The sequence below is a fragment of the Ranitomeya imitator genome, chromosome 3 (assembly GCF_032444005.1).
Source record: "Ranitomeya imitator isolate aRanImi1 chromosome 3, aRanImi1.pri, whole genome shotgun sequence".
In the NCBI taxonomy this organism is placed as follows: domain Eukaryota; kingdom Metazoa; phylum Chordata; class Amphibia; order Anura; family Dendrobatidae; genus Ranitomeya; species Ranitomeya imitator.
The window spans coordinates 698,591,085-698,614,612 of record NC_091284.1 but is presented as its reverse complement, the minus strand read 5'-3'; the positions used below and the strand labels follow the sequence as shown (position 1 = coordinate 698,614,612).

Genomic DNA, 23,528 nt, shown 5'->3' with positions numbered 1-23,528 from the left:
CGACGGCTACTGTGGGGACTACATGACGCCGAGGTGAGGGCTTGAATGCCCGGGAGCCTGGGAGATGCACATAAGAGGTATACTCTATGTGCTCGCCATCTTACAGGGGGGAGATCAGGACCATATAGGAACCGTCACCCTAGCGTAGATTAGGCGTGCCCCATTCGTCGCAGGAGAGGCATGGGGAGGTATACTCGCCGCGCTCGCCTGTTGATGGTTCGGGGGAGAGCAGACCCTAGAAAGGAATCCGTCACCCCCTTCACTCCGTTAATTAAAATTTACAGAAAATAAAAATAAAAAACGGTGGGGTCTGAAAACAGACCCAAGTGCCTCCTACAGACACTAAGCAAGAACTGGGTCATTACTGGCCAGTCAAGGGGTGTATACTGCAGAGGAGGAATGAATTCTTTGTGTTTACTTAGTGTCCTCCTAGTGGCAAGCAGCATAACACCCATGGTCCTGTGTCCTCCAATGAGGCGTAGGAGAAATAAAAAATTATGGTCTGAAGACCAGACCCATGTGCCTCCTAAAGACACTAAGCATGAACTGGTTCGGCTAGAGCAAGTGTTTGGGTGTATACTGCAGAGGAGGAGCTAATCGTTTAGTTTTTTCTTAGCGTCAGCCTCCTATAGTGGAAGCAGTATATCACCCACGGTCCTGTGTGCCCCAATAAGTGAAGGAGAAAATCCATTTTAAAATGGCACCAGTGCAGTAGCAGCTATCGGTGTAATTTTTTTTTTTTTTTAAATACGCTGAGGAAATAACATAGCACATTTATTAACTGCACATTAAACATGCGATTATGCTGCAGCTCAGGCAACACAGCTGGCACCTGCCTGCAGAAGGGCTTTCTTTCAATATGTACATATATTCATTATGCAAAATAAGGGGTAGGTCACTGAGGGATCAGTGACCTGTCAGAAACCATAATGATGAATACCTCAAAGCACCACATGAAGACCCCCCCCCCACAAGCCGCCCGAAGCACGCGCATGTCATTAATACAAAACTATAACAGTATAACAGTGCCAACCTGATAGTGTCTGTAGGTTACTGTGCACAATCCTGCTGACAGGTTCCCTTTAAAAGGCAATCGGTCACCAGGATTTTGCCGCCTGAGAGCAGCATAATGCCAGATAGACATGGATTCCCGCAATGTGTCACCTATTTGGCTGCTTGCTGTAATTTTGATAAAATCAGTTTCATCAGCATGAGATTACGACTAGTGGACATATAAACATGCTGCCATGTAGTCCTCCATATTCATAAACGCTGTATAACCCCGCCACCCACCTTTGACTGGCAGATTTCTGAACATGCACAGTGTACACAGAATGTTGTCAATCAATGGTTTGGGCAGGGTTATACAGAGTTCAGCATTAAGAGAACTGCTAGATTTTATCAAAACTGTAGCAAGCAGTCTAGTGATATTACACCAAAATTGGGGACTTTGACCTTCCAGCATTTCACCTTTTCTCGATCCATAGACTTTTATAGGCAGGAGATATAATTTGATCCAGGCAGATCTGTAGACAGATATGAGCAGTTAAGAGTGAATGATCAGTACAGTAAACAAAGTGATGTGGAGTAAGATTTTTTTCATCTTTGGAAATTGTGTCACGCTAATAACACTAGGCATGTTGGACGTTTCTGTTCATTTCACCAGTTCATGTCTGGCATAAATGTACAGAAATATCTTGCTCTGTATGTTAAGGTAGGTGTAAAAAAAAAAAAAAAAAAAAAAAAAAAAAAAACACATTAGTGGACACATAATTGCACTTCTCAGAAAATCAGAAGCAGGAATATTGTACTCAATCTGTTCAGCTAGTAGTAGTAATTTTTCCCCTATGTTTGGTCCATGATGGCGTATGGAAAAGAACAATAAAAACAGAGCTTACTGTTGTACTACTTTTATGACTCAATCTAGGTGCGCACAAGGAAAACTGCTCACTTTTGGTGTTGTGCACCAAACAATACATCAGGGTAGAATGAACTCAGTGCACACAGTACTGCATAATCCCAGGTTATGGAAGAAAGGTGAAAATCAATCTCAAGCACAGTACCATAAGGTAAGACACCTATGAGTTAGGCCTGGTGATACTACTGCCATATATACCTAGATGACTAGAATTAAGTGTCCTTCTTCCCATACTGTTGTGTTAGCTGCCAAAGTGTTGATTGACATATTGTCAAGACTGCAGCATAACGGCTCCTGCCAGCTAGGTCTCTGAATGCTACAGCGGTCCTCTTGGTACCATGGTTAAGAATAATGGTGCACATCTACAACTGTATTATTTCTGCTGTTCTGCTCTAGTATAGGAGCAGAATAGCAAAAAAGGGCAGTGTCAGATCTGCTGGAAGGCACTGACTTATGCCATGTTCTCATATTGCATTTTTTTAATGCAAAATTTAAAAGGGAATTTGTCACCTGAATTTGGCGGGACCGGTTTTCGGTCATATGGACGGAGTTTTCGGGTGTTTGATTCACCCTTTCCTTAAAAACCGGTCCCGCCAAATTCAGGTGACAGGTTCCCTTTAAGCTGCTTACAAAAAGCAGGTTTTGCTTAGCTTGTGTGGTGTTTTATCAGGGTTCATTTGTCTTTTGTGCATGCCGATAAAGAATAGTGTATAAAAAACATCTTCACAGACTTGCATAGACTTTGATGTTGAGCATGGTGCCCCGCACGTTCACATGAGAATCTCCAGCCTCCCTCGTGACATGACAAGTTGCTAAGGATGGGGGAGGATGTCCGTGGATATTTATGGTGCATATTACCGATACAGAAATGGCAGAATTTCTCTTTTAACCACTATGTAATAATGAGGATCTAGAATGGTCATTAGGAAAGATTTAAATTCTACACAAAATTACCAATTCAGGAGCAAATGTTGTTTGGATTCTTTATTCTACTTTTATTCATACATTTTTTTTTACAACAAATAATGGGAAAATACTGTAACTGGCTGTTACCATTCCACAGGCGGATACAGACAGCACTGACTGTACCTTGTCAGCCTATTCAGATTCTCTTTAAGAACACCTAAAACCGGGTGAAATGGAAAAAGACTAAAACACCCCAAAACAGGACATATCACAAAATGTCTTTTGTAACATAAAATAGAAAGACAACATTTTGTTCCAGTTTTAGCGTTGCGATTTAATTGCACAAATGATTATATTTGTAAAGAAGAAAAACTATTTACAGAACGACATAAGGCACTTCTATAGAGAGAACAGTAAGATAGCCACCAGACACACTAACAGCGAGGCCTGCAGACGTGTTTTATGGTGCGATGCATTATGTTGGAAGTCTTGCAAGAAACTGGCTCAAGAGAGCAACAGAGACACATTCGGGAATTACAAAAGGTGAACCAAAAAGTAGGGATTTACATTGCTGGAACTTAGTCCCCATGTATACATATATACTTTTTGAACAAATGAATGAAATCAGAAGCAAATATTTGTGGATATTTTTTGACATATGCCGATATAACACTTAGGATTATGTAGATAACAAGGAGAACTACTTCTGTTTTAGTAGTATATAATCTCATACAGCTCCACTCCTCGCATAAAGGACTACTGGCATATTCAACAATGTATACCTGACAACATATAGAAGTGTTTTGTTCATGCACTGGGACTTCTCCATCCACATGGACGCTTACTAGTGATGAGCGAGCATGCTCTGATAAGGTGTTATCCGAGCACGCTTGTGTCCTACTCGACTATTTTCAGCGTGCTCGAAAAAAAAAAAAGGCTTCAGTTCTCTCGGGTAGTGATGAGCGAATATACTCGTTACTCAAGATTTCCCAAGCACACTCGGGTGACCTCCGAGTATTTGTTATTGCTCGGAGATATAGTTTTCATCCCCTCAGTTGCATGATTTACGGCTTCCAGATACGCTGAATACATGTGAGGAATGCCTGTTTGTTAAGGAATTCCCACATGTATTCAGTGTATCTGGAAGCCGTAAATCATACAACTGAGGCGATGAAAACTATATCTCCGAGCAATAACAAATACTCGGAGGTCACCCGAGCAACGAGCATACTCGCTCATCACTACTCTCGGCTGCATGTATCACAGCCGCAACACATGTAGGGATTGCCTAACAGTCAATGCCTGCATGTGTTACGGCTGTTAACCAGCGGCGGCTCATGCATTCCCTCCCCAAGCATGCCAAAAATACTGGATTAGGACAGGAGCATGCTCGGATAACACCTTATCAGAGCACGCGCGCTCATCTCCTTCTCTATTGCCAACTGCATCATAAAAAGGCAACTGCACATTGCCATTTTATTCCAGGTTTATTAAGGCAGCCATTCTTAATCTTTGCTCAGCTTCAGTGAAATTATATTCTATACACCTTCGACCACCATTTCCCCTTGTATACATGTATAAACTGTCAGTAGCTGATGGGTATATAGACTGTATTCATTTGCAATGTATATCAGAGTTGGTAAAACATTTTTACCAGTAGATTAATTCACATCAATTAAAAACAAAGTTAGGTGCCAGCAGTAAGCTGGTAAGTTAGGGCTGCATGGCAGGTTTAGACAGATGTGGTTTGGCTTCTAAAATAGAAGAAAGTCAGAGCCAGATTGCAAGCAAGTTGCCGTTAACTACAAATTTCATTTGTGGCCTTTGTAGTAAAATTGCATGCAACGCAAAATGCATGAGGTTTAGATATCTGGGGATTGCGGCATTTTGCAGACCTCTTTATACTCATTGGATGTGCTGTACATATTCAGTATCCAAAGTTGCTGTGTAGCCCTAGCCTTCGCTGTATTGGCTACCGAACTCCCAGGGAGAAACCATGGCCTAGAAACAAAATATTTCAACAAAGGAAAACCATTCTTAATCGTCTTAAATATAAAACCCAGACTCCGCATAAATATAGGTTTATATCCTCTAAAATACAGCACAATAAGTCAGCTCCAAGTACTGAACCCAAAACAGGCACTCAAAGATAAATTATGAAACATGAATGTGTACATCGATATAAACAATAGTAATAACTAATAACCTACGAAGGAAGAGAAGGATTCTGTTTCCATATACCAACCCCAGTGCACGGGCACATAAAAAACCCAGAAAACTAGGAGCATCCATAGAAGTTAATGATGTGTATACACAGCTGTATTTTTGGCCTTTGATCCCATCCTTTTTATTTTGCCAAAAACAGAACTGTGGTCTCAGCAGAGAGAATGTGGAAAAGTAAGCGCTAACCCAAAGCAAAATGACTAAAATCAGAGAGGTAGAAAACTACCTCCCATTAGACTGTAATGTTTCCAAACATGGTCCTCCACCATTGGTAATCTGTGTGGCCACTCACTCCAGAACATAAGAAACTGGATATAGCACGTACAAAAATGGCAGATTCAATTCATGCACATTGCTGCCGTCTTGCAAAAAAAATGGTGGAAATGTAAAGGAAGTGTGAAAATACTTTAACTGTGTGCATAGAGCATTTTTTATGTTCAGTGAACATATTTTTTTCTTGCTCCAACTCTAGTACCCATAATGGCCTCATGTACTGATTTATGGCTATTTTGCCAGTGTTACTGTGACAACATCCACAACGCCTCCAGGATAGCATCTAAATTGGGGTGAGCACAGATGAGGAATCCATGTTCAATTCAGTCAGACCAATAAATCCACGTGAAAAAAGTCTAGAGTGACGTTTTATGCAAAGATGTTTGTGACAAACTCCAAAAATCGCTTTCCATACTGATCTGGATGCACAGTAGAAATCTCAGCACCAGCCTAGACCAAAAAAAAAAAAAAAAAAGACAGGAAAAACTTGTAAGATATTTTACAAAGGCAAAAACAGTAATGAAAATGAATAAGTGAATGAATGAATGAATGAATGTCTAAAAACTGAAGTGAAATAGTAAATGGCCTATACCGCAAACTGGAAGCGTTCACAGTCACAGGATCCCCATAGAAAAACACGGTTGACTTCAACAAACATTAAAAAAAAAAAAATTGTAAGAAGAGTATTGTATGAAGGGGCGTCCCCAGCATGAGGCATTTTCCCCCAAACTCTCCAACCTCCTGTGGTGCCCATAGCTGCCTCCATTATGCAAGTCAGGCCATCTTGTAACTTTTCTCTCCAGGGCTTTGTCATTTCTCTAGCGGTTAGAGGGGAAAATGAACGGTCCAGCACAGCTTGCTATGTGACTACCAATGTTCATTTTGGAAACTACAAGTCCCAAGCAGTAGCATGTGTCTCTAGGCAGCATAAGGCTTCATAGTCCCCAATCATTTGGTGTCCATGGTGGCCGCCACGGTCTACTCTGTATAAAATAAGGAGAACAAGTTCCTTCTTGGCACAGTCAGGGCGCTCCTCAGTGGGGATTGCATCTCCCTCAGTTTGTGAAGTGCTTGTAGCTCTGATGTGGCTAAGGCCTGTTGTTCACACTACAGTGCTGCTGCCGCTCTTTCATCCACATCTGCCCAATAGCAGGGAAAGCCTGACCTTTCCTCTATAGAAACTGCTGTGCAATATAAGATGGTTGCTACTAAAACAGAGGAGACAGTTTTCTCCTCATCACTCTGCATAGGGACAAAGCTGTTAATGAGGGGAAGAAATGCGCATATTGGACTAAGATCACAGCACAGTGTCACACACTACGGCGTGATGCAGCTTTTGGTCACCACAGTGCACTATTCTCACATCTGACAAGGAACGGTGTAAGCGTCATAGACGCCGGTATAGTTGAATGCGGTGACGGCACTGGCGGGGGGAGGGGCGGAAAGAGTGCAGCGGCCCACTACTGGCACCGGCCCTTCTGGCATTTGCCAGAAGTGCCCGATGGCCAGTCCGGCCCTGCTGGTGAACACCACAAATTGGCTAATGTTCTTTAATGTGAGCTCAGATTAAGATGTGGGCATTACCGTTTAAATTATATACGTAGGAGAGATTTATTAAAGGGAACCTGTGACCCCCCACAGGGCTTATTAATCCCTTCACCCCAAAGCCTGTTTTCACCTAAGTGACAGGGCCAATTTTTACAATTCTGACCACTGTCACTTTATAAGGTCATAACTCTGAAACGCTTCAACGGATCCTGGCGATTCTGACACTGTTTTCTCGTGACATATTGTACTTCATGATATTGGTAAAACTTCTTCGATATGACTTGCATTTATTTGTGAAAAAAACAAAAATTTGTCGGAAATTATGAAAATTTAGTAATTTTCAAACTCTTGGTTTTTATGCCCTTAAATTAGAAAGTTATATCACATAATATAGTTAATAAACAACATTTCCCACATGTCTGCTTTACATCAGCACAATTTTGGAAACATAATTTTTTTTTGTTAGGACGTTATAAGGGTTAAAAGTTGACCAGCGATTTCTCATTTTTGCAACAAAATTTGCAAAACCATTTTTTTGCGGACCACCTCACACTTGAAGTGACTTTGAGGGGTCTATATGACAGAAAATGCCCAAAAGTGACACCATTCTAAAAACTGCACCCCTCAAGGTACTCAAAACCACATTCAAAAAGTTTATTAACCCTTCAGGTGCTTCACAGGAATTTTTTGAATGTTTAAAAAAATTGAACATTTAACTTTTTTTTCACAAAATTTTTACTTCAGGTCCAATTTGTTTCATTTTACCAAGGGTAACAGGAGAAATTGGACCACAAAAGTCGTTGTACAATTTGTCCTGAGTACGCCGATACCCCATATGTGAGGGTAAACCACTGTTTGGGCACATGGCAGAGCTCGGAAGGGAAGGAGCGCCATTTGACTTTTCAATGCAAGATTTGCTGGAATTGAGATCGGAGCCCATGTCACGATTGGAGAGCCCCTGATGTGCCTAAACAGTGGAAACCCCCACAAGTGACACCATTTTGGAAAGTAGACCCCCTAAGGAACTAATCTAGATGTGTGGTGAGCACTTTGAACCTCCAAGTGCTTCACAGAAGTTTATAATGTAGAGCCGTAAAAAAATTTTTTTTATTAATTTTCACAAAAAATGATCTTTTTGCCCCAAATTTTTTATTTTCCCAAGGGTAAAAGGATAAATTGGACCCCAAAAGTTGTTGTGCAATTTGTCCTGAGTACGTCGATACTTCATATATGGGGATAAACCACTGTTTGAGCGCATGGCAGAGCTCGGAAGGGAAGGAGTGCCATTTGACTTTTCAATGCAAAATTGGCTGGAATTGAGATCGGACGCCATGTCGCATTTGGAGCGCCCCTGACGTGCCTTAACAGTGGAAACCCCCCACAAGTGACCCTATTTTGGAAATTATCTAGATGTGTGGTGAGCACTTTTAACCCCCAATTGTTTCACTAAAGTTTAGAATGTAGCATTGTGAAAATTAAAAAAATCATTTTTTCTTTCCACAAAATGATGTTTTAGCCCGCAATTTTTTTTTTCCCAAGGGTAACAGGAGAAATTGGACCACAAATGTTATTGTCCAATTTGTCCTGAGTACGCTGATACCCCACATGTGGGGGGGAACCACCGTTTGAGTGCATGGCAGAGCTCGGAAGGGAAGGAGCACCATTTGAAATGCAGACTTAGATGGAATGGACTGCAGGTGTCATGTTGCATTTGCAGAGCCCCTGATGTACCTAAACAGTAGAAACCCACCACAAGTGACCCCATATTGGAAACTAGACCCCCCAAGGAACTTATCTAGATGTGTTGTGAGAGTTTTGATCCAACAAGTGTTTCACTACAGTTTATAACGCAGAGCCGTGAAAATAAAAAATATTTTTTTTTCCACGAAAATGATATTTTATCCCCTATGTTTTTATTTTCCCAAGGGTAACAGGACAAATTGGACCCCAAAAGTTGTTGTCCAACTTGTCCTGAGATCGCTGATACCCCATATGTTGGGGGGAACCACTGTTTGGGTGCACGGCAGAGCTCGGAAAGGAAGGAGCGCCATTTGAAATGCAGACTTAGATGGATTGGTCTGCAGGCGTCATGTTGCATTTGCAGAGCCCCTGATGTACCTAAACAGTAGAAACCCCCCACAAGTGACCCCATATTGGAAACTAGACCCCCAAAGGAACTTATCTAGATGTGTTGTGAGAGCTTTGAACCAACAAGTGTTTCACTGCAGTTTATAACGCAGAGCCGTGAAAATAAAAAATATTTTTTTTTCCACGAAAATGATATTTTATCCCCTATGTTTTTATTTTCCCAAGGGTAACAGGACAAATTGGACCACAAAAGTTGTTGTCCAACTTGTCCTGAGAACGCTGATACCCCACATGTTGGGGGGAACCACTGTTTGGGCACACAGGAGAACTCGGAAGGGAAGGAGCCCTGTTTTACTTTTTCAAAGCAGAATTGGCTGGAATTGAGATCGGACGCCATGTCGCGTTTGGAGAGCCCCTGATGTGCCTAAACAGTGGAAACCCCCAATTATAACTGAAACCCTAACCCCAACCCTAACCCTAGCCCTAACCCTAACCCCAACCCTAACCCTAGCCCTAACTCTAGCCCTAGCCCTAACCCTAGCCCTAACAGGAAAATGGAAATAAATACATTTTTTTACATTTTATTATTTTTCCCTAACTAAGGGGGTGATGAAGGGGGGTTTGATTTACTTTTATAGCGTTTTTTTGGCGGATTTTTATGATTGGCAGCTGTCACACACTAAAAGACGCTTTTTATTGCAAAAAATAGTTTTTGCATCACCACATTTTGAGAGCTATAATTTATCCATATTTTGGCCCACAGAGTCATATGAGGTCTTGTTTTTTGCGGGACGAGTTGACGTTTTTATTGGTAACATTTTCGGGCAGATGACATTTTTTGATCGCTTTTTATTCCGATTTTTGGGAGGCGGAATGAACAAAAACCAGCAATTCCTGAATTTCTTTTAGGGGGGTGTTTATACCGTTCCACGTGTGGTAAAATGGATAAAGCAGTTTTATTCTTCGGGTCAGTACGATTACAGCGATACCTCATTTATGTAATTTTTTTTATGTTTTGGCGCTTTTACACAATAAAAACTATTTTATATAAAAAAATAATTGTTTTTGCATCGCATTATTCTGAGAGCTATAACTTTTTTATTTTTCTGCTGATGATGCTGTATGGCGGCTTTTTTTTTTGCGGGACAAGATGACGTTTTCAGCGGTGCCATGGTTATTTATATCTGTCGTTTTGATCGCGTGTTATTCCACTTTTTGTTCGCCTGTATGATAATAAAGCGTTGTTTTTTGCCTTTCTTTTTTTTTTTTGCGGTGTTCACTGAAGGGGTTAACTAGTGGGATAGTTTTATAGAGCGGGTCGTTACGGACGCGGCGATACCAAATATGTGTACATTTATTGTTTTGTTTTTTTTTACATAAATAAATGGATTTATTGGGAAATGTTTTTTTTTTTTTTTATTTGGGGATTTTTTTTTTTTACACATTCTATTTTTTTTTTTTTTTTCTACTTTCTAACATTGTCCCAGGGTGGGACATCTCTGTATTAGATCAGATCGTTGATCTGACACTGTGCATAGCACACTGTCAGATCAACGATCTGACAGGCAGTTTAGCTGGCTCTCCAGCGCCTGCTCTCAGCAGGCGCCGGCTAGCCAGGTCACTTCATGACCCGGAAGGAGTGCGGCGGCCATCTTGGATCCGGGGACTCCTTCCGGGTCCCGGAGCAACGCGATCTTATTGCGTTGCTCCGGTGGGAGAGCGCAGGGAGCCCCCGTCCCTGCGCGATCCCCCTTTATGCCGCTGTCACTACTGACAGCGGCATCAGAGGGGTTAAATGCCCGCTATCGGCGATAGCGCCGATCGTGGGCATTGCTGCGGGGTGTCAGCTGTCGTATACAGCTGACACCCGCACCCGATCACCGCGGCGCTCAGCGCGAGACCGCGGTGATCGGTGCGCCGTACTAGTACTGCTGCTGGCACTAATGCAGTGCCGGCAGCGCAGTACTAGTACGGCGCATGTCGCGAAGGGGTTAAAGTAAACGAGCCACCTTCAGCAGCACTGTGGCTGCATTCTGTGAAGGTGGCTCTTATGTTTATTATCCCTAGGAATGCTGGAATGTTGAGTTTTATAAATTTCCCGCCATACCTCTATTGAGTTAGAGAGGTATGTTTTCTCCCCCTGACTCAACCGCCTCGCAGCCATCCATTATCCCCCTCTGGCCTCCGGGCGCCGCCTCCTCTCTTTCGCGTGACGTCACCGGTGCCTGCGTTCTGCAATCAGTTCTCGTGCATGCGCCGTGCGCGCTGCCCGGGATCTTGCATCAGGTGATGTAAGGATATCGCGCCTGCGTGTAACGGAGGCCCCAGATCCCGCCCCGCAGTGTGTTATGACGTATTCACACTGCGGGGCTGGGCATCTGGCGCCTGCGCAGTGGAGCGGGTCACCGTGCTCCATTGAAGACTGTGCCGATGTCTCGCGAAACTTTGGCATTTCTACTGAGGAGCACAGTGACCCACTCCACTGCGCAGGTGCCAGATACCCAGCCGTGCAGTGTGAATACATCATCAGGCGATCTTTACATCACCTGTTGTAAGTTCCCGGGCAGCACGCACGGCGCATGCCCAAGAACTGATTGCAGAGCGCAGGCAGCGGTAACGTCATGCGAAAGAGAGGAGGCGGCGCCCGGAGGCCAGAGGGAGATGATGGATGGCTGCGAGGCGGTTGAGTCAGGAGGAGAAAAAATACCTCCCTGACTCAGAGGTATGGCAGGAAATTTATAAAACTCATAATTTCAGCGTTCCTAGGGATAATAAACATAAGAGCCACCTTCACAGAATGCAGCCATAGTGCTGCTGAAGGTGGCTCTTTTACCCTAATAGGCCCTGGGGGGGGGGGGAGGGGGGGAAGACAGGTTCCCTTTAACATATGTGAACACTGTACCAGTATGTGTAGCCTGCTGATAGAAATGTGGCTAATAAAAGAAAAGTAACCTAGGTGGGATAGTGGCTTAACTGTGTAATAAGCAAATCACACGCGTCAGAGTTTCAATATGACTCAAGTGCTTCTTAAATATGGTGTTTACCCTGAACCATACATTTTTAAATTTACTAATGCTACACTAACAGGCTGGTAGTGGTTGCCGACCTGCTTGTTGTGCCCTGCGTTGTTCTTCGTCGACAGAGTGGTCTCAAAGAGATCATGACAGCGATTCTGCTGCCTCTGCTGACATCACAGGCTTCTTTTCCGCCCTGCTCTGTCGTCGGGGCGCAACTGCTGACGTCACGCTGATTGACAGCAGACTCCCCCCCCCAGAATGTTGAGAGTCCTACCCTGTCAACAGAGCAGAGCAGAAAAGAAGCTGCTTGATGTGGCATCAGCAAAGGCAGCTGAATCACTACCCGCCTGATAGTGCTTAGGCACTTTTTTCTTAAAGTCTCAGATATCCCATTTAAGGGTAGCAGTCACAGCCGCATTACTTGGGCAAAAAAAAAAAATAAATCACGTCACAATGCTCAGACTGGCCTTTTCTCTCCTGACCCAAGCGTGACAGCTGCATAGAAATACATGCTGTCTAGCTGAGGTCAGGAGAGCAGACAACCAATCTGAGGGTTGCGATGCAATCCTTGCTCGTGTAATATGGCAGTCTGACAAAGAACTTAAGCTGTAAAGACATCTATAGAAGACTTGTTCTCCTGGTATCGGCTGCAAGAAAACACTGGCTGTATATCAGAAAGTCAAAAAAGCAGTGCAGAGCTCCTCTCACTATAGGCGCCATAGCCGATTTACAGTCCCTTGCGAAAGTATTCGGCCCCCTGAAACTTTTCAACCTTTTCCCACATATCATGCTTCAAAACATAAAAGATACCAAATGTACATTTTTGGTGAAGAATCATCAAGTGGAACACAATTGTGAAGTTGAACAAAATTTATTGGTTATTTTAAATTTTTGTGGAAATTCAAAAACTGAAAAATGGGACGTGCAATATTAGGGTACTTTCACACTAGCGTTTTTTTAAATCCGTCACAATGCGTCGTTTTGCAGAAAAAACGCATCCTGCAAAAGTGCTCGCAGGATGCGTTTTTTCCCCATACACTTCTATTGACGACGCATTTGCGACGGATTTGCACACTTCGCATCCGTCTTGCGATGAATGCGTCGTGCTTTGGCGGACCGTCGGGAGAAAAAAACCCTACATGTAACGTTTTTTTTCTCCCGACGGATCGCTTTTTCCGACCGCGCATGCGCGGCCGGAACTCCGCCCCCACCTCCCCGCACCTTACAATGGGGCAGCGGATGCGCCGGAAAAATGCATCCGCTGCACCCATTGTGCAATGCAGCAAACGCTAGCGTCGGAATCTCTCCCCGACGCATTGCGACAGGGAGATTCCGACGCTAGTGTGAAAGAAGCCTTATTCTGCCCTTTTACTTTCAGTGCAACAAACTCACTCCAGAAGTTCATTGTGGATCTCTGAATGATCCAATGTTGTCCTAAATGCCTAATGATGATAAATATAATCCACCTGTGTGTAATCAAGTCTCCGTATAAATGCACCTGCTCTGTGATAGTCTCAGGGTTCTGTTTGAAGCACAGAGAGGATCATGAAGACCAAGGAACACAACAGGCAGGTCCGTGATACTGTTGTGGAGAAGTTTTTTTGATTTTCAAACTTTAAACACTCCAAGGAGCACTGTGCAAGCGATCATATTGAAATGGAAGGAGTATCATACCACTGCAAATCTACCAAGACCCGGCCGTCCCTCAAAACTCATCTCAAACAAGGAGAAGACTGATCGGAGATGCAGCCAAGAGGCCCATGATCACTCAGGATGAACTGCAGAGATCTACAGCTGAGGTGGGACAGTCTGTCCATAGGACAACAATCAGTTGTACACTGCACAAACCTTTATGGAAGAGTGGCAAGAAGAAAGCCATTTCTCAAAGATATCCATAACATGTTGTGTAAAGTTTGCAACAAGCCGCCTGGGAGACACAGCAAGTATGTTGAAAAAGGTGCTCTGCTCAGATGAAAGCAAAAAAAAAAAAAAAAAAACGAACTTTTTGGCAACAATGCCAAATGATATGTTTGCGTAAAGGCAACACAGCTCAGCACCCTGAACACACCATCTCCACTGTCAAACATGGTGGTGGCAGCATCGTGGTTTGGGCCTGCTTTTCTTCAGCAGGGACAGGGAAGATGGTTAAAATTGATGCGAAGATGGATGGGGCAAAATACAGGACCATTCTTGAAGAAAACCTGTTGGAGTCTGCCAAAGACCCGAGACAGGGACAGAGATTTGTCTTCCAACAAGACAATGATCCCAAACATAAAACAAAATCTACAATGGAATGGTTCACAAATAAATGTATCCAGGTGTTAGAATGGCCAAGTCAAAGTCCAGACCTCAATCCAATCGAGAATCTGTGGAAAGAGCTGAAAACTGCTGTTCACAAACGATCTCCATCAAACCTCACTGAGCTCGAGCTGTTTGCCAAGGAAGAACGGGCAACAATTTCAGTCTCTCGATGTACAAAACTGATAGAGACATACCCCAAGCGACTTGCAGCTGTAATCACAGCAAAAGGTGGTGCAATAAAGTATTAAGTTAAAGGGGCCAAATAATATTACACGCACCACTTTTCAGTTGTTGAATTTCCACAAACATTTAAAATAACCGATACATTTTGTTCAACTTCAAAATTGTGTTCCACTTGTTGATTCTTCACCAAAAATTTACATTTGGTATCTTTATGTTTGAAGCATGATATGTGGGAAGAGGTTGAAAAGTTTCAAGGGGCCGAATACTTTCGCAAGGCACTGTATGGTCTGCTGATTTTGAAGGTACACAACTATTGAAAAGAAAGGAAAGAGCATATGCATTGCTTATTTTTTCACACACAAGACACAATTTTACCACCATAGAAAATCCAGTATACTGTGCGATGTAAAGTTTATAGTCTTTATTGTATTACACTAAACAGTGTTTAGAATTATGCAGTACAAAAATTCAAGATAAATCAGAAAAAAAATTACTGAAACCATTCAGGTCACTACTTTAACAACAATGGGGAAATCCTCCAACACCCACATGACCAAACCCCATCTATGTAGTGCTCAATATGTTTGTACAATAGAGTCCTACAGATTGTGATATATCAGCTGTATGCTATGTGCATGTCAAAACCAGACTCATATCTCTATATGCATAGCACTTACATTAGGGTGGTCGCCTCCTGACGAAGGGACGAAACGCGTGTTGGGGCGCTTCAGGGGATCATCACACACCACGGACCACCCTAATGTAAGTGCTATGCATATAGAGATACGAGTCTGGTTTTGACATGCACGTAGCATACAGCTGATATCACAATCTGTAGGATTGTACAAACATATTGAACACTACATAGATAGGGTTTTTACATTGCACAGTATACTGGATTTTCTATGGTGGTAATATAACGTGCATCAGTTTTTTCTGTGCCCTACTTATGGGGAGATTTTTGTGGTAATGACAAGACATAATTTGCGTAAAGGTACCTTCACACTAAGCGACGCTGCAGCGATACCGACAACGATCCGGATCGCTGCAGCGTCGCTGTTTGGTCGCTGGAGAGCTGTCACACAGACAGCTCTCCAGCGACCAACGATGCTGGTAACCAGGGTAAACATCGGGTTACTAAGCGCAGGGCCGTGCTTAGTAACCCGATGTTTACCCTGGTTACCATCCTAAAAGTAAAAAAAACAAACGCTTCATACTTACCTTCCGCTGTCTGTCCTCGGCGCTGTGCTTCTCTGTACTGGCTGTGAGCACAGCGGCCGGAAAGCACAGCGGTGACGTCACCGCTCTGCTTTCCGGCCGCTGTGCTCACAGTGAGTGCAGGAAAGCACAGCGCCAGAGGACAGACAGGGGAAGGTAAGTATGTAGTGTTTGTTTTTTTTACTTTTAGGATGGTAACCAGGGTAAACATCGGGTTACTAAGCGCGGCCCTGCGCTTAGTAACCCGATGTTTACCCTGGTTACCAGTGAAGACATCGCTGAATCGGCGTCACACACGCCGATTCAGCTATGTCAGCGGGAGAGCCAGCGACCAAATAAAGTTCTGGCCTTCTAGCCCCGACCAACGACATCACAGCAGGATCCTGATCGCTGCTGCGTGTCAAACTGAACGATATCGCTAGCCAGGACGCTGCAACGTCACGGATCGCTGGCGATATCGTTTAGTGTGAAGGTACCTTTATTTATTAAAACTGTATCAGGACAATATGCATTATCGCACGTGGCAACCAGTCACTGTGCAGACTTCATTTTGTTAGATCAGTTTTAAGATATGATTTTGTTTCCGAATGCAATCAATTAAAACTTCCTGGTGAACAATTGTTTGGGGAAATGAAGCCCATTAAGGGAGGTGTTAATATTGGCGCACAGGAATGGCTTAAGGTACCGTCACACTAGACGATATCGCTAGCGATCCGTGACGTTGCAGCGTCCTCGCTAGCGATATCGTCCAGTGTGACAGGCAGCAGCGATCAGGCCCCTGCTGTGCTGTCGCTGGTCGGGGAAGAAAGTCCAGAACTTTATTTGGTCGCTGGACTCCCCGCAGACATCGCTGAATCGGCGTGTGTGACACCGATTCAGCGATGTCTTCGCTGGTAACCAGGGTAAACATCGGGTAACTAAGCGCAGGGCCACGCTTAGTAACCCGATGTTTACCCTGGTTACCATCCTAAAAGTAAAAAAAACAAACAGTACATACTTACCTACAGCCGTATGTCCTCCAGCGCTGTGCTCTGCTCTCCTCCTGTACTGTCTGTGTGAGCGTCGGTCAGCCGGAAAGCAGAGCGGTGACGTCACCGCTCTGCTTTCCGGCCGCTGTGCTCACACAGACAGTACAGGAGGAGAGCAGAGCACAGCGCTGGAGGACAGACGGCTGTAGGTAAGTATGTACTGTTTGTTTTTTTTTACTTTTAGGATGGTAACCAGGGTACACATCGGGTTACTAAGCGCGGCCCTGCGCTTAGTTACCCGATGTTTACCCTGTTACCCTGGTTACCGGCATTGTTGGTCGCTGGAGAGCGGTCTGTGTGACAGCTCTCCAGCGACCAAACAGCGACGCTGCAGCGATCCGGATCGTTGTCGGTATCGCTGCAGCGTCGCTAAGTGTGACGGTACCTTTAGCCTCAGCCCACAGAGACCAGATTCTAGAACTAGAGTCAGATGGTTTCGGGGCACAGCTGCTCATTTACACTAGTTTTATACCAGTTTTTCCCCATTGTCTTGACAATACATGCAAACTCTGTCTGCAAAACATCAGATAAACAACAAACATTAGTGCTAATCAGTATGGCCCAAAATGGGCAGAGCAGACGTCTCCTGCTAGGACCCCTGGGAAACCATGAAGTGCACAGATTCACTAGTGAACGGCTACATAATTACCCCATGCTTCACTGTTTTGGCTGCATGAGCGGCTTTCTTTTTTGCATCATACTGTGTTAAGATGTCAATCAAACCCATGAAGTAGACTTCTTTTTGGGGAGCACCTGAATAAAGACATAAACTTGATTCAATGATTTTTGAAAAGCATAAAAGTTTACAAAAAACTAAGAAGATTGAAAAGAGAAGGAACCTTTCTCCCCTGAAAAAAAAAATCCTTGCGTTGTCTTGCAAATGTACATTATTAAATTGTACTAATGTACTTTAAATGGAATCAGACAGCAGGGTTTTGCTATATAATCTGAGAGCAGCATACTGTAAGGCAATTAAGTCTGATTCCATGGATGTGTCACTTTCTGGGCTGCTTGGTGTAGTTTTCATAGTATCCCTGTTTTGTCTTCTGTAGATGTAGCAGAGCCAAGACTTCTGAGCTGCGTACAAGAATGTCCACACCCCTGACTGACCGCTACCTGTGTACACTGGGAATTGTCAGCAAGCTGCTAATCATCACACCCCTCGAAGAAGTATTAAGCGAAACGCGCGTTGGGGTCCCTTCCTTCCCACGTCCATAGCAGCAGGTTGGTTCTAGACACCTCTCTCTCCTGTTTATACTCTTCCAGCTAGCTCAGCCTGTTTATGTGAAGTTCCACATTCAAATGGAGAGTTCCCTTTTTGAGGTACTTATATTTGCCTATGCCTATACATATTTTTGGTATCTTGTAATTTACTATTTAGTCCCCCCCCTTTTTTGCACCTCATTGCGAGTTAAATAATATTTTATTTGGCATTGATCCTGCATGGCAGTCAATATTTAGGTTGTATTAAAACACTATGCACTTTACTGTATTATTTTCAATGCTGCTGTAATATAGATAATGATTGAATTTACGCTACTTTTTGCAAATATGTGCATATACCAAATACTCTATATAATCAAATATTCATTATATCGTACCATACTGTATGCACCTAATTATTTCCTTTATTACTATCTATATTTAGTAGATTGAATGTGTTCTTATATACTGGTGCAATATCTTTTATACCTCCTGCCTCGACGTGGCACTTGGATATCGTCTTTCACTTTTAATTGTTTAGGTCTTTACATATATTTTTAATTTTTAGTTATTTGTTAATAAATTTGCAATATTTTGATATTTTTTGCTCTGTGTCCATTCTCTTTTGGTTTTCTAATCAGTGGCGGGGTAACAAATTATCACTGCAAGACTACAGCTCACATGCAGACCAGTCAGGCTAATCTCCCGCTGATAAAATACTGATTGTATTGATACTACAGCATACAGCCTAATAAAGGGACATCTCTGGAATCAGGTTTTCTTGTCCTAGATTATGTTGCTCTCAGCTTAAGGTACCGTCACATTAAGCGACGCTGCAGCGATAAATGCAACTATGCCGATCGCTGCAGCGTCGCTGTTTCGTCGTTGTGTGGTCGCTGGAGAGCTGTCACATAGACAGCTCTCCAGCGACCAACAATGCCGAAGTCCCCTGGTAACCAGGGTAAACATCGGGTTACTAAGTGCAGGGCCGCGCTTAGTAACCCGATGTTTACCCTGGTTACCATTGTAAATGTAAAAAAAAAAAACTACATACTTACATTCCGGTGTCTGTCGCGTCCCTCGCCATCACCTTCCCTGCACTGTGTAAGCGCCGGCCGTAAAGCAGAGCGGTGACGTCACCGCTGTGCTCTGCTTTACGACCAATCCGGCGCTGACACAGGATGCAGGCGGAGTGCAGGGAAGCGGACGCCGGGGAACACGACAGACACCGGAATGTAAGTATGTAGTGTTTTTTTTTTTTACATTTACAATGGTAACCAGGGTAAATATCGGGTTACTAAGCGCGGCCCTGCGCTTAGTAACACGATGTTTACCCTGGTTACAAGTGAGGACATCGCCGAATCGGCGTCACACACGCCGATTCAGCGATGTCAGCGGGTGATCCAGCGACGAAATAAAGTTCTGGCCTTCTAGCTCTGACCAGCGATCTCACAGCTGGATCCTGATCGCTGCTGCGTGTCAAACACAACGATATCGCTATCCAGGACGCTGCAACGTCACGGATCACTATAGTTATTGTTCTAAAGTCGCTCAGTGTGAAGGTACCTTAAGGCTAGGTTCACATTGCGTTAGGGCAATCCGTTTAGCGCACAGCACTAGCGGATTGCGCTAACGCAATGTCTCTAGAGGGATCGCGTTTGCCATCCCGCTAGCGCAGATCCCCGATCTGCACTAGCGAGGAACAGACCTCGGACGCTGCAAGCAGCGTACGAGGTCCGTCCGAAAACACCAGGGTTACTTACTGGTAACAGGTTTTTCCGGAACCCATGACGGCACACCTGAGAGAGGGGATCCGCCCAGCCAGGACAGGAAACCCTACTGAAAATAAAAGGGCGGTGCCTCTCCCTCGCTTCAGTTGGTTTTCAGAGCATGAGAGGCCCCCCTGGTTAGTACACATGGCAATCCAACACCACATCATATTAACTAAAAAAGCACCCAAAACAATAGTGCACACCGAAAAGGTGATAAAGGGGGGGAATATACAGGTGCCGTCATGGGTTCCGGAAAAACCTGTTACCAGTAAGTAACCCTGGTGTTTTCCCTTCCCCCATGACGGCACACCTGAGAGACTTTTGTAGAATGAAACCTTAGGGAGGGACCACCGCTTGGAGTACCCTTCTACCAAAGGTTAGGTCAGCAGAGGAGGAAAGGTCTAGCCGGTAGTGCTTGAAAAAAGTTGAAGGTGAGGACCAGGTAGCAGCCTTGCAAATTTGATCAATTGATACCTCAGCCTTTTCCGCCCAGGAGGTAGCCATGGCTCTGGTAGAGTGAGCCTTGATGCCTTCAGGAACCGGAGTGCCACCCGCAGAGTAGGATAAATTAATGGCCTCCCTAATCCATCTAGCAATAGTACTTTTAGCTACCCCACACCCTCTTTTGCTACCCTGAAAGGCTATGAATAGGGTTTGCTCTTTCCTCCACTGACTAGTCATAGATATGTACTGTAACATAGATCTTCTCACATCTAGCATGTGGAACTTTTGTTCCCCTGGATTTTTGGGATTACTACAGAAAGATGGTAAGGTAATCTCTTGACTCCTATGGAACTTTTGAACCACCTTGGGGAGATAAGCCGGGTCTGGTCTTCGAATGATCCTGTCATCAAAAACCTGAGTATAAGGAGGGGATATTGATAGGGCTTGCAAATCACTTACCCTACGTGCCGATGTTAGGGCTACTAGAAGAACTGTTTTAAGGGTAAGTAACTTAGGTGATAACTCCTGTAAGGGCTCGAAAGGGTATTTAGTTAGAGCTTCTAAGACCAAATTTAGATCCCAAGGAGGGATTTTTGGGATAACGACCGGCCGAGATCTACTGCAAGATTTTATGAATCGTGAAACCCATCTATTTGAGGCAAGATTACAGTTATACAGGGCCCCCAAGGCTGAAACCTGAACTTTAAGGGTGCTGGTTGCTAACCCAAGATGTAATCCTGCTTGCAGAAATTCTAGGATAGGACCCACTGGAGCCACCTCCCCCAATGGTTCACCCAGGAAGTCAAGAAATTTTTTCCATGTCCTACCATAGATTCTAGAAGTTATGGGTTTTCTGCTTTTCAACAGGGTGGAGATTAATCCTGGTGAGAATCCATGGCGACTTAGTAACGCCCTCTCGAATTCCAGGCTGCCAGATGGAAGCCCTTCACCTGAGAGTGGGTTACTGGGCCCTGGGTTAGTAGGTCCGGAATTTCTGGCAAAATCCATGGATCTGTTACCGACATCTGCCTTAGAAGGGAGAACCATGGTCTCCTTGGCCAAAATGGAGCTATGAGGATAATTTTCGCCTGATCCTCTCTGATCTTCCGGATCACAGCTGGGATCATCACTATCGGGGGGAATGCGTAGGCTAGAGAAAACTTCCAAGGTATTAGTAGGGCATCTACTGCGAAGGGATGTTCTTTTGGATTTAAGGAGCAGAACTTTCTGACTTTTTTGTTGTGTGAGTTGGCAAACAAGTCTATTTCTGGTGAGCCCCAGGCTTGGACTATTTGCTGAAATATCTGGGGGTTTAAGGACCATTCCCCCTGTCTTAAGCCTCTGCGACTCAGGAAGTCTGCTTGAGTGTTTTCTATGCCCCTGATGTGTAGTGCCGACAGAGATAACAGGTGTTGTTCCGCCAGTTGGAAGAGGAGTTTTCACGCATTCATGAGGCCTTTGGACCTCGTTCCCCCCTGATGATTGACATACGCCACCACTGCTCGATTGTCTGTTAGGATTCGAGTATGGCGACCCTGGAGTAAAGGGAGAAAATGTCTTAGGGCTTTCTCCACTGCCCATAGCTCTTTTTCGTTTGATCCATAGTTTTTTTCTCGTATGGACCAGGTACCTTGTACAGAGTGAGATCTCAGATGAGCTCCCCAACCTGTACCGCTTGCGTCGGTCGTGATGATGTCTATGACCGGATTTTTCCACCGGACCCCCTTTGTCAGGTGGTGTTCTACAGTCCACCAAGCTAGGGAATCCCTTACGCTCAGGGAGAGACATAGATTTCCTTCTAAATGCCCTCTTAACAGTCTTTGAGCTGAGAGAACTTCCCACTGTAGATGTCTTAGGTGGAATTGTGCCCATTCTACTGCCGGTATACACGATGTTAACGAGCCTAGAAGGAACATCGCCTTTCTGAGAGTCATTGCGGGTTGACGTATTGCTGTACTGGTCCACTTTGTTTTGTGGAAGGAAGCAGAGCTGACGCTCGGAGTCCAGTATTAACCCCAGGAAGGACTGTATTTTTACTGGCAGTAGTCTGGATTTGGGGATGTTTATTATCCAACCCAGCTCCATTAGAGTTGATGTTACCACTGATACTTGATGAGTGCAGTGGGACTCTGACCTCCCTATTACCAGGAAATCGTCCAGATATGGGACAATTACTACATCCCGGGACCGGAGGTATGACATTAATTCCACCATCACTTTGGTGAAAACTCTGGGGGCTGTAGACAGGCCGAATGGAAGAGCTGTATATTGATAATGCTTTACCTGATTTTGAATATAGAGAGCTACTCTCAAGTATTTCCGATATTCCTGATGTATTGGTATATGGTAGTAAGCATCCTTTAAGTCTATTACTGCCATGAAGCAGTGTTGGAAGAGAAGTTTTATGGTCGTGTTTATAGACTCCATCTTGAAAGTGTAGTTCTCTATGGATTGGTTGAGCTTCCTTAGATTTATAATAGTTCTCCAAGAACCATCCGGTTTTTGGATCAAGAAGAGGGGGGAGTAAAACCCGTCTCCCTCTTCCTGAACCGGGACTTCCTGAAGAACCTTTTTGTGGACAAGTCCCAAGATCTCGGTTTCTAGGGCAGATTGTTCCTGCTGAGACTTCCGACGAGGAGTTATTATGAAGTTTCGTCTGGGAGGACAGACGAATTGTATTTTTAGGCCGTCTCTGATGATGTTCGTGACCCAGATACTGGGGGAGATATTTACCCAGGCCGGAAAGAAGAGGGAGAGTCTTCCTCCCACTTCTGCCGTAATGTCATTGGGGGGATTTTTTTGCCGATGTGGAGGGGCCTTTAAACATATAGCCCGATCCTCTTTTATCTCTAAAGTCCCAATTTTTCCTCTCCCCTGGGGGGCGACCTCTATTATATCTTCTCCTCCGAAAAAAAGTTTTTTTAGGATCTTTAGGGATGTTGGGAAAACCTTTCTTCTTATCTCCTGCATGTTCCAGGATGTCTTCAAGTTTTTTCCCGAAGAGAAGTTGGCCGTCACATGGAATAGAACACAGTTTGTGTTTAGATGGCAAATCCCCCGGGCAGCCTTTGAGCCAAAGGGCTCTTCTTGCCGCGTTGGACAAACCCGCGGCTCTTGCGGTTAGTCTTGCGGAATCCGCAGAAGAGTCTGCCAAAAAAGCTGCTGCTCCTTGTAGCAAAGAAATATTTGCAAGGATGTCAGTTCTGGGTACTTTGTTTTTCAGCTGATCTTCTATCTGTTGTAGCCAGACCATTAGGGCACGGGCCGTACATGTTCCCGCAATCGCCGGCTTAAGGCCCCCCGCTGAGGCTTCCCAGATGTGTCTCAGGAAACTATCTGCTTTTTTATCAAGCGGGTCTTTGAGAACACCAGAGTCCTCTAACGGAAGGGATGATCTTTTTAAACA

The 23,528-nt window shown here is 44.3% G+C and overlaps 1 protein-coding gene across 1 annotated transcript in view; it reads right to left on the bottom strand.

Annotated features, from left to right (window-relative positions):
* Positions 1–2,887: 2,887 nt before the first annotated feature.
* The window catches only part of PIP4K2C (phosphatidylinositol-5-phosphate 4-kinase type 2 gamma), a 107,865-nt gene continuing 87,224 nt past the window's right edge, over positions 2,888–23,528 (bottom strand). Inside the window, exons 9-10 of the mRNA XM_069758569.1 lie at positions 17,353–17,456; positions 2,888–5,770 (exon numbers count right to left, since the gene is read on the bottom strand). Of these exons, the coding sequence (XP_069614670.1) occupies positions 5,690–5,770; positions 17,353–17,456 (185 nt within the window). The 3' untranslated portion in view covers positions 2,888–5,689. The remainder of the gene's footprint in view (positions 5,771–17,352; positions 17,457–23,528) is intronic.